The sequence below is a fragment of the Kwoniella dendrophila genome, chromosome 11, assembly GCF_036810415.1.
Source record: "Kwoniella dendrophila CBS 6074 chromosome 11, complete sequence".
Taxonomy (NCBI): domain Eukaryota; kingdom Fungi; phylum Basidiomycota; class Tremellomycetes; order Tremellales; family Cryptococcaceae; genus Kwoniella; species Kwoniella dendrophila.
The window spans coordinates 285,167-296,853 of record NC_089486.1 but is presented as its reverse complement, the minus strand read 5'-3'; the positions used below and the strand labels follow the sequence as shown (position 1 = coordinate 296,853).

General features: G+C 37.4%; 5 protein-coding genes across 5 annotated transcripts; 2 read left to right on the top strand and 3 right to left on the bottom strand.

The window, feature by feature from the left end:
* Positions 1-444: 444 nt before the first annotated feature.
* Positions 445-3,898, bottom strand: L201_007659 (uncharacterized protein; the record flags this gene model as incomplete). The annotated part of the gene is made up of 4 exons (XM_066223365.1): positions 445-3,064; positions 3,177-3,482; positions 3,601-3,716; positions 3,788-3,898. 4 exons carry the CDS (start codon positions 3,896-3,898, stop codon positions 445-447), a joined length of 3,153 nt encoding a protein of 1,050 aa, XP_066079462.1.
* A 534-nt stretch (positions 3,899-4,432) lies between these two features.
* L201_007658 (uncharacterized protein) lies at positions 4,433-5,651 on the top strand (the record flags this gene model as incomplete). Its single annotated transcript, XM_066223364.1, has 5 exons — positions 4,433-4,459; positions 4,529-4,561; positions 4,625-4,664; positions 4,726-4,782; positions 4,888-5,651. 5 exons carry the CDS (start codon positions 4,433-4,435, stop codon positions 5,649-5,651), a joined length of 921 nt encoding a protein of 306 aa, XP_066079461.1.
* Positions 5,652-6,986: 1,335 nt separating this feature from the next.
* L201_007657 (uncharacterized protein) lies at positions 6,987-8,963 on the top strand (the record flags this gene model as incomplete). The annotated part of the gene is made up of 9 exons (XM_066223363.1): positions 6,987-7,078; positions 7,181-7,227; positions 7,333-7,506; positions 7,585-7,610; positions 7,675-7,711; positions 7,772-7,836; positions 7,919-8,203; positions 8,268-8,679; positions 8,749-8,963. 9 exons carry the CDS (start codon positions 6,987-6,989, stop codon positions 8,961-8,963), a joined length of 1,353 nt encoding a protein of 450 aa, XP_066079460.1.
* Positions 8,964-9,085: 122 nt separating this feature from the next.
* On the bottom strand, positions 9,086-10,303 carry L201_007656 (uncharacterized protein; the record flags this gene model as incomplete). The annotated part of the gene is made up of 1 exon (XM_066223362.1): positions 9,086-10,303. One exon carries the CDS (start codon positions 10,301-10,303, stop codon positions 9,086-9,088), a length of 1,218 nt encoding a protein of 405 aa, XP_066079459.1.
* A 599-nt stretch (positions 10,304-10,902) lies between these two features.
* On the bottom strand, positions 10,903-11,511 carry L201_007655 (uncharacterized protein; the record flags this gene model as incomplete). Its single annotated transcript, XM_066223361.1, has 1 exon — positions 10,903-11,511. One exon carries the CDS (start codon positions 11,509-11,511, stop codon positions 10,903-10,905), a length of 609 nt encoding a protein of 202 aa, XP_066079458.1.
* Between the last annotated feature and the right edge of the window lie 176 nt (positions 11,512-11,687).

Genomic DNA, 11,687 nt, shown 5'->3' with positions numbered 1-11,687 from the left:
ACTTATTTGCGATCTCTAGGATCTATGAGCATTTAGTTGTCGATAAATCCGTATTTTTAAGCGATTCCATGATGGCCCAAAACGAACACTTTCTCCTTTGGACTCTTCGAGAAAGAGAGTCATACTTTGATGCTACTCCTGCTCTTGATTTGCTCCCTTTTCTTGTACTTTTCTTTGAACGTGATGACATAAGACTTCATTATAATAGATTAGAACACATATAATACATAATTGACGATCATACACAAATGTATTGCTGTTTTAGATTGCAATAAATATTTTATCATTTCAACCTCCATCTTTCCGTACGATTGAGAAGAGAACTTAACCTTCTTCCTTTATTTCAATCCTACCGCCACTCACCAAAAATAACCTAGTTATCCACCTTTCCAATCCATTACTGTAGATCGTCCCTTATCAAAGATTGAAGAGAAGAGAAGAAAATCATTTTCCCAATTTCCTTGATCTGACTTTATGTATATTATCAATAAATTTCAAAACTTCATGTTCTCTTAATCCTTCAATTTGTAAATTCAGTTCAAATGAATTACCTAATTTCTTGATTTTTACTGTATTTCTGGATGGTGATGACGATGTATCGACTTTAACCATATGAGGATTATCGTTGTCGTATTGAGAATTACCATCAACATTTTTAGTTGTATGTTTATTTAATCTTGATTCATCATTGCTTCTTCCTTGTTTTTGGATAGATGATGCTGTATTATCAACAACTTCCTCCTCCTCCTCCTCCTCCTCCTCCTCCTCCTCCTCCTCCTCCTCCTCCTCCTCCTCCTCCTCATCATCATCATCATCATCATCATCATCATCATCATCAATTACGGTAATATGAGGATCCTCATCAGTTTCCAATCCAACGTCCAATCCATCTTGCTCAGCATTCAAACTATGATCATTGTCATCGCTGTCTGACGCTGTTTCAAACTCTTCTTCTTGATCTGCTTCTTCGTCATGTTTAGAATCGATAATTTCATAACTTGCTTCATTCCCACTAATCTCCTTCTCCTCTTCCTCCACCCTCTCTTCTTCTTCTTCTTGGTTCTCTTTATGTTTATCATTAGGTCGTTCCGTCGAACTTCTTCGAGCCCATTTACTCAATCTACCCAAGATTCCTTCATTCGAGGCATTTTGAGAATCCCGTTCACGTTTACGTTTCTGTTGAAGTTCTTTGAGTGGACTGTCAATTTCATCTTTTACATTTTTTAGATCACTAGCTTTATCTCTAGCAGATGCAGATGAGGTAGCTGAAGGGATAATTCTGATGGAGTCAAGGAAAGATTTTCTTGAGCCTTTCCCAGAAGATTGAGTTTGTTTTGGGATTTGAGAATAAGGTTGAATAGGTGTAAGATATCCTGATTTCGGTTTGTTACTTGATGATGAAAGGGATTGCTCCACAGAATGACGTTGTTGAGATTGTGTAGGTGTAAAATGTTCTAACTTTGGTTTTTTGTTTGATGTCAGCAGAGTTGTCGGACTGTATACCTGTGCTGGAGTAGTGGAGGATATAGGATAAGATGGTGATACATGTGTTGGATTAGTTGAAATTATCGGTGAAGTGATTGTAAAATTTTGAATCTGACTCAAATGAGGTTTCTTGTTTGATATGGGTGTATGAGCTGATTGTTCGATTTGAGGTGATACTGTCAATTGTTGCTTCTGTTTGTTCCCATGTGAGAAAGATTGCGATTGCGATTGAGATTGAGATTGTGATTGTTTGGTATGGGAATTAGATCGTTGAGGCACACTCTGGTCGCTATCATCAACTAAAACTTCACCCTTTCTTGCATTTTTACTAATATCTTCTTGAGAATCTGTTAGATTGGATTCTTGTGAAATGAAGGCTTTATACTTTTTAGGATTCTCTTGCGATCCAGATGAAGGAATAGTTGCCTGATCTTCGGGTTTCGCTTCTGCTGAAGAACGATTCTTTGTTCTGATCGTGTTCCTTGCGGTTGTCTGAGAGTTGACCAAGGTAGAAGGAGTTGCAAGTTGTTCCCCCACAAATCCTCCTTTAGCTTTAGCTTTAGCTCTACGTCTTGTCTCCCTTTCATAATCCGATAAATCATCTTCATTCTCATTCTCATCTTCTACGTTATTCTTCTCTCGAAGATTGATATGGCTTTCCCTGTTATCTTCTTCAAAACCCGTCCCATCGTGTTCGACTCCGATATCTAAATCAGCATCTTCCTGAGCAGGTGAAGGAGTAGGCATAGCTAAAGGATCAAATATTTCACGTTGTCTTTTCTGTATCACTCGAGGACGAATGATCATTTCCTCATCATCACTTTCGTCGTCTCCTTCCTCGTTAGATACTTCTTTCGGCGAGATCGGTGACCGTTGATGTGGAACAGATGGTTGCTTGCTTTTTCGTGGAGAAGGAGAAAGTGGAGTCTGGCGGCGGTATGAGGCTGACGTTACCAATCGAGTATCGGTGTTGTTGGTCGCTGGATTCAACGATCCCAGGGGAGTCTTGACTGATGAAGAGGATTTCGTTGGATTCATTATTGGTGAAGAATGATGAGGATATTGACTTTCTTTTTCTTTACCTTTTCTTGATACAGTCAGACTCCCTTGAGTTTCAAGTTCAGCTCTATACACTTGACTTAGTGGTGATTGATCTTGATGATCGACATCATCCTTTATTTTCAGATCCAATCCAAACATAGTTATATCATATAACATTTCTTTCGTCTCCGCAGATTGATCAAATAACCATTCTGGAATTTTGTTTTTCTTACTTCCTCCTCCTATTGGGTTCAGATAAGGTTGTAAGAAGTCTAATAACATCGTTCGATCATTTTGCATGTTAGGCCGTGATTCACTTTGATCGTTGATTGACGTCGATGTCGAAGTTGACGGTTTATAATTTGTGTTTGGCGGCGAATGAGAATGAGATACGATGGCTGGAGACGAATGATATCCAACTAAAGGAGATGAGATTAATGGTTTAGCAGGATTGGAATTTTGCGAAATATATCTTGATGGTGTTTCAAGTGGAGGATATTGACTTGTTGAAGGTGGACGTGTTTGACTTGAATTTGACCTAAAAATTGTAAATACATCACTGGTATGATAAGTAAAAAGCCAAATATAAAGTCCGAATCAAGTCAAATATGAATTGTGAACTGTTGTAGAAGTGAAAATACAACACTCACTCTCCAAACCACCATTTTCTCAAAACTTTTTGTATTTGCACATCTAAGTCGTGAGGACCTTTGGATAATTCATTAGTATTGGGCCAAAAAATCGGATCTTTTCTATCACCACACTTGACTTCCCATTTTAAGATTTTCAATGATATTTCCGGTAATTCACCTCCTGGTGTATTTGTCGGTTGTTGAGTTGACGATTTTCTCCTATTTGATGAAGTGGGTGGCGATAGCTCTACTATGAATGAATCTATTCGGAATATCGATCGTAAGTTTGAAGTTAACGTTTCTTTAGGTAAGGATGATTCAGGTCTATAATAGTGAAAAAAATAAGGATATTAGATATTTCATCCTTAAAAGATAATCCAAATCATGTCATGCAAGCTATCAAATAGTACGCATTATATATACAAGCAATCTTGGAACTTACTCTTCAAATTCGTCCGTAGCATCAACATCAAACTTCACCCTGACCCAATGTGTTCTATCCGCCAGAACACCTCTTATCTCTGCATGAGGTTCATAATCATCTCGATAAGAAGAGAACTGAGAAGAGACGTTGTATTAGAGAGAGGTCTCGACGATACATGAAAGTTTCTGGATCTCAACAAGCTCACTTTGATCAATTGCGCATACTTTCCTTGAATTGGTATCTTATAATTCGCACCATGCTCTTTATCATGTTCAATGATTGATCTTGAGATCCAGGAACTTATGTCTTCTGCCATGTTGAATCTTAATGATACCTCTTCATTAAGCTGTTAAATATCTCTCAAGATCTTGAGGAGATCTTTCTTGGAATAAGAATCCAGAAACGCATTGATGATTGAGTGAGCGTAATATTGAACATGACTCCCTTTCTCGGTACATTTGTAAAATGTAATGTTGATTTTTCCTCTTTCTCACCCCTCGCGACGCGTTCTGAAACAAGGTCATTATGTGGTTGACGTAACCTTTATTGATATTGATAACGATAACAATATTAATAACATGGTATGTAGTGACGTGGATATATACTGTCTATCCGATATCGGATGAGACCGCTTGAAGATCAAGAGTGGAGGCCTCCGGAGAGAACCAAAGAATGTTAGTATTGATGAGGTGATGTAAAGTCAAAAGTTGAGAGTTGCTGATTAATGCGTAAAATATCCATAATATCAGATTGAGCGTTCCCTTCCTCACAAAGGTAGAAGCTATCCAATTATCATACATAACATTATTTTACAGGAACCTCTACGGCAAAACTTAGCAATCTGAGCACAATGACTTTAGCCTCTATAGCATTCAAGGTAAGCTTGATCTCTTAACGCTAACTCTATGCGCTTGGCCCAGCTGACAACCTTCCTTGCATTGTGTAGACCGAGTTTGCGGTTGATATGACTTGTCAGAGTGTAAGTCAGCTGAAGGAGGAGGAATAATCCCATAAAGCCTTATTTAGCTGACTTCCAAAACAGTGTGTCAATGCTGTACAAGGATCATTACGTGAAATACCAGGTAAGTCCAGCTGCCGCGCAACTGAAGAGGTTCAAACAGCTGATATTTCAAACAATTCAAGGCATCGAGCGATATGATATAGATTTGGAAAACAAGCGAGTGACGGTGATCGGGAAGAGTAAGTTCGCAAGCGGGGCTAAATGAATATTTAATCACATTGGCTTTTTCTGCATCCCAAATGTGAGAAATGATATAAGATACTGATATGTTATATACATCACAGCACCCCCATCTCAACTTCTTTCGGCACTGAAATCGACAAATCGACAAGTGATAGTCAGAGGATCATCCCCATCTAATCCACTAGGAGTAACGACATTTCCACAGACAGCAGCAGTATCAATTTTAGAATCACCATTACCATTACCTACAACTATAGCATCTACATCAAATCCAATTTTAGCTAATTCTCCTTCTTCTCCTTTTTCTGCTACCACTACTACTACTACGGAAAAGGGATTACCTGGAATGAACGAAGAAGAATTTTCACAAAAAGTATTTGGTATAGCAAGATTTGTACAAATTGAACCTAAAACAATTTTAATGGATTTAACAGTTAGATTACCTTCACCTTCAAATCTTGGTCTAAGTAGTAATGAAAAATGGAATGTATATGTATCACAAACTGGTAATATGACAAATCCACCTACTACAACAGGTAAAGAATTTTTAAATTTAGGTGAAATTAATTTAGATAAAGATGGTTATGGTGATTTATTTAAAGAAGTTAAAGGTGAATTATGGGAATGGATTGGTAGAGGCTGTATTGTACAATCTTCATCTAATTCTAGCCCGATAACAACACAATCAAATTCTAGTATAGGTAGCAATGCCGATGTTCAACAACCATCAACTTTAGGTAAGATATTTGCTGGTGTTGTAGCTAGATCTGCAGGTGCTTGGGGTAATGAAAAGACTGTTTGTGCATGTAGTGGTAGAACAATGTGGGAAGAAGGTAGAGATATGGAAAAGAAGACCAAGTTGTAGCATAATGACCAATACAATAACGATCATATATTTTGAGGATGTTGTACAAAGTTTTGGTAGTTGCCATGCCGTGTGTACGATGTATGCACAATCGCATTTAATACAACCATTGCCTAAATGTGCGCTGTTTCGAATATCTTGTCTCAAATTTTGACAATACTGGGTCGTATATATCTAGACGGCATAATTATGGAAGCTTGCTTGTGATGCTTTGTCGCCATTAGCCTACATTTTGCTTCAAGTTGAATTTCGAACAGAGGTACAGACTGTTAAAGCATAAGTTTTCGCTTCACAGTAGCATTATGAAGAGGGTATTTTACAGGTGTCCACTCACTGGTATTAGCGCTTTCTTAGGTAGTTCATTTGATTCAACCAAAAGCCCACCATAAATACCTAATCCATACTGCCCAAATGATAAGCAATAATGCTAATTTATGACTACCTTCCAGTTGATCTATATATCTGCTAATACTGAATATGACTTGAGTCTCTTCATTATTTACACAACGCGTCTTCTTGAGGTCTTCAACTGGTTCTATCACTATGATTTTAGTTTTATCTTCTGTTTTGAATTCTTTACCATTTACTATTGTTGAGTTAGTTTCAGTATACTCGTATGTGGTTACTGAGATGACCATTTCATCTCTTCCCCTTATAACTGGTCCGGTGATTCTAATTGATAAACAAGGAACCGACAAGATGTAAATAAGACCTTTTAACTTATCTCATCTGCATCTTCATCTCCTATGTAAGTTATTTAATTGTTTTGATTATTTTGACTCTAAAAGCTTAAATAGATATCGTCAGCACAACCAAGGCACCAACCATACACACAGTACACACAGTTGCCGCATAAACGGGATACCTGTATAATTTATTGACACACACCACACTGTTCACACCGTTACTTCCGACGGAAGAGAGATAACCACGAACAAAGGCAAAAACTGATGATGATGACGATTAAATGATTAAATCGTCAACAAAGAGGATTGCTTCTCAAGATGCGGAATGTAAATGTAAGAGGTAAACTTTTGGATGTAGATGCTTCCAACAATCCACAAGCCATATACCCATATCGATACTGGTAGAACAGTAGATCAAGTATACTATCATGCTTCGTTGAGCCCGCACAACCCACTTAGAATCCCTACGCACGATTTCGAACATACAATCGGTTTCAACCTGGCCAGCGAATTCAAGTCAACCTGACATACTAGATCCGGAGGCTAAGCATACAAATCGAAAAGTGGAATACGGTTCAGACATCGCCTTTGGCTTAACTGAAACTCAAGCTTGCTGCGGCTTATCTACAGCTGCGTCGTTTTGGTTGAAATGGTAGATCAATCTTTTCTCTTCGCTTTAGCCCAAAGCTCAGCAGGAGAATGGGGACTAATACTGAGTCTAGTATTTGGCGGTTGTTGCTCGTGAGTCACTTGCTGGCTTATGTAGAGGAAATGTCATCATCATCCTTACAACATGTAAGAACTCTGTAGAGGATGTGTAGTATCGCTAACAAATTCGAACAGAAATGTGTGGGCTTTAGAAGGTGTACTGAAAGATCATCCCAAGTCAGGTAAGTCCGTGATCCAATCATGCATTTAAGGCATCCCGCCAACCCCCAACCACATATATCCTTTTCCGCTCATCCTGCTGCCAAACTGATCAACTTATCATGTAGGTACATTCCTCACATTCGTCCAATTCCTCTATGTTACTATAACAACCATATCAACGCAACTGAGGTGGAAACGTATACCTAAAACTGGATTTTCCTATCCATGGTTGAAACCTAGAAAGGTACCTATAGGCAGATGGGCTGTACAGGTGGTCTTGTTCCTGGCTGTTAGCTTGAGTGAGTTCTTTCATTTTGAGCCTTGTCTCTCACCTCAAGCGAGAATCCTAAACCGATTTTGTGATATTGGTACATTAGTGAATAACTACGCATTCGGTTTGAAGGTGAGCTTTTACGCTTGCATCGATTACTTTGGTGTATACAAGCTTACTAGAATTGGAATGATAGATTCCAGTGACTGTACATATCATTTTTCGTAGTGGAGGTGAGTCAGCTTTCAAAGTTTCTGCATCATCAGCGCTGTGAAGCTGATTGGTAAATGTAGGATTATGTGTATCGATGTTAATAGGTAGTATATTTGAAAAAAGAAGGTATTCCTTTGGTCAAGTGGTAAGCTCAACAAGAATCGAGCTATTCGGCAGTCTCAGTTCTGTGTGTTTACTGATTACACGACTTGTCTTGATACCGATAGGTGGCAGCTCTCCTGATCACAGCCGGAATCACAATCGCGACCATATCAGCACCTCGCCCACCTCGACCTCCACGAACTCAACAAACAGATTCTTTCAGTACAACTTCTACGGATGAAAAAATAATGAATCAATCTAGTCACCCTTGGTTACCAGATCATCTAGAATATCTCGCTGGAATAGGTTTACTCGTATTAGCCATGATAATCAGTGCATTCTTGGGATTATGGCAAGAGCAAACTTATAGAATTTATGGTAAAGAATGGAAAGAGGCTTTATTCTACGGCGTAAGCGAAATGTCCTCCCTACTCAATCTTTGATACTGACAAAAAAGTTGTTGGATTTCCTTAGCATGCACTATCATTACCATTCTTCTTACCATTCCGATCAACTATATCATCAACCTTCAAATCCTATTCCGCTTCACCACCAATATCATTATCAACTCTCAGTAGCAACCTTAATTTACCTTTCTTATCACCTTACATATCATCCTTTCCTATACCCACATCTTATCCATTAAAAGATCGTATATCACCTTATTTAGATTTATTAGTTCCTTCAGCTTTAGTAGGATTAACAATAAATATAATCACACAAGGTATATGCGTAAGAGGTGTTAATAGATTAACATCAAAAGTTAATTCTGTAACAGTGAATTTAGTTTTAACAATTAGAAAAGCATTAAGTTTAGCTATAAGTGTTTGGTGGTATGGATCTGGATTTAATTCAGGATTAGGTTTAGGTGGTGCAATGGTTTTATGTGAGTTGATACAGCTTCTCCAGATGAACGAGAAGATTAATCAACTGATACTTGATGACGAAATGACAGTGGGAACAATGTTGTATTCGTTTGCTCCTGGGCCTAAAGAGTTAAACGATATTTCAGCAAGCAAGAGGAGTAACGTGGATAAATCCGGTGGACACGCATCAGGTTATACATCTAACGAGAAGGATAGTCGAGTTACATCAGCATCAGCTATAGACGATCGACTAGACAATGTTGCAGGATTGCGAAGTCGGCAGTCAAGAAAAGTAGAAGACTGATGACGTTGGAATATTGTTTGGGCTATGCTACATTTGACATGCATGATAATTTAATGCGACTATAATACATAATATACAGTTCCAGTGCTGTTTTATCTAGGGTCACTCTTTTGTAATCTTGCTCACAGTTTACTGTTGATGCCATTCGTTTCTTGACTTTGCCATTCCCTCACTAAAGTTTCCAATAACTCTTTTGCATCCAAATTTCTCGCTAAGGGGGCCGCCTGACCAGCCCAATGTGCCCCAAACCCATGTTCGTTTCGTTTTTTAGCTAATGCATTCAACTGTTTTCCTGCATCATAAGTGATTGGATATTCTGGAATTTCATCATCATTTATACTTAATTCATCTTGTAATGATGTAAATTTATTAACAATTGATCTTGCTGGTCTACCCGATATCAATTTTGTCATTATAGTTTTTTCTGATGCTTTGGAAAATAATAAATCTTTATAAGGTTGATCCGCAGAAGATTCTGAACAAGGTATAAAAGCTGTACCTAATTGACATGCTATACAACCTAAATCCATATAAGCTTTTATATGATTACCATTCATTATTCCTCCTGCAGCAATTATAGGTAAATTTGATTTTTTTAATAATAAACTAGTTAAAACGAATGTAGATAAATTTTCATCTTTTACATTTTTTGATAAATCAAATGATCCACGATGTCCTCCAGCTTCATATCCTTGTGCAATAATAAAATCTATTAATTTAGTATTTTCAATTATTTTAGCTTCTTCTAAATTTGTCGCTGTACACAATAAAATTGATCCATTATCTTTCAATTCTTTTAATACTTTTAAAGAAGGTAAACCAAAATGAAAACTTATAATAGGTGGTTTAGTTTCTAATAATACATCTAGCATTTCAACGTATTCTTCATCTTCTTCTTTAGGATCAAAACCTTCAATATACGAATGTTTACCAAAAGATTGATATATAATTTTTAATTCTTTTGGTAATGCATCTAAAGTTTTTGTTTCATTTTCAGTTGAACTGTATTTTTCAAAATACGGTTTTAATCTATTTATCCATTTTTGATTCACTTGTTCATTGAAATTTGGTTTAGGATGAACGAATAGATTGACATTAAATGGTAAATCCTTTTTATCTAATAATTTCCGAGTTTCTAAAATCATTTTTTTAGCTTGGATATGATTTGATGAACCTAATCCTAAAGAACCTAATCCACCATTATTTGATATTGTCGATGCTAATAATGGTGTTGATGTACCTGCCATAGGTGCTTGAATTATTGGATATTTGATTTTTAACTTTTTCAAACTTTGTTCTGCTAGAGAAGAAAGACTTCGATGTTTGGGTATATCATTCATTTTGAATATCGCATTTTGGGTTGATCTCAATAGAAGAGAAGAAGATATTTTCATCCCTAAGGTTTTCAATCTCAATTCGTTTTTATATATATTGACTTGCTGGAATAAGTTGTCAACAACGGGTTATCAGATTGTGATTCCAAGATAATTTGAGATATAACATCAACATGATTAATTCACGAAGCTACATATGCTTTCCTGTTAAAGATATCGGGTATAATCGATTATTAATCATAATCATAAAATCACCGGTTATCTACCTTACACACATACTCTATAGATCTATCTACTACTATAGCCAGTAAGGTGACTACTTCTTCTTCATTTCACTCGTAATAGATGACGTTTCGTTTACGTCTTCTGCATCTCCTAGCGTCTTATCCAGGGTCAAAGAAGAGGTACTGATCATCTATGCATGGGCGGCCGGCTTTATATCGACACACTAGTTAGAGCTACAAGAAGAAATACGCAAGAAACGCAAGTTCCTTATAGATAAATTTCAATCCGAACATCCCACAAGCACTGTATGGTAACAAGCCCTAGCTCAACTTTGTCTTGCTGAATCGGGTGAACCATTTGGTGTAGCTGGATTCGCACCACTATCGTCTTGCCTCTTCAAGCTCTTCCTTGATTCTAGTCTGCACATGTGGCTCTAAGAGGTCCGCAGCACCATTTTCGAATTGCCATCTTTCCCAATCCAATTGAGTCTCACCAAACCCATCATTAGCAGCTTGAGAACCCACATTCGGGTCATGCACTGAGATGGAGCTAGAATGAGGTGAGAATAACGTATCAAAGATCGTTTCCGGATTCAATGGTGGGAGACGTTCTATTCTTTCGATAGCTTGTTTGACAGTTTGAATCTGATTCAAGAGTTTTTCATTGTTCGGATTAGCGTTGATGATATTGAAAAAATCTTCATTTGTAACTCTTGAGAGACTTGTAAGGCGCGAATGCGTAGTACTACTATTATACCATTTTGAAATTCTTTTACTGGGAGTCCAGATCAGTGATTTTTCTTCCACAGAATCATTACATAATTCCTCAAGCCATGCATTTTTGGCTAAAACGAGAATCTTATCTGTCGAGATATATTTAGTATACTTCTTGAGATGATTGACAGAACTTTCCACATCCAATCCCTCTGTCTGATCGGGATCGGTGCGTTTTCTACTTAGGAATGTTCCGAAAGAGTTGGATCGAGGCATGATTATTTGACAATTCCACCTTTTCCGATATGATCGTAAAAAGTTGACTCGTGTAGAGTAGGGCACGGAACACTTGTAAGGTCCACGATGGGTATGGGTATGACTTGGAAGTAAACGAGAAGCTCATCTGTTACATGAAGTCTCTAAATATATATATTATACATACGCACTGCATT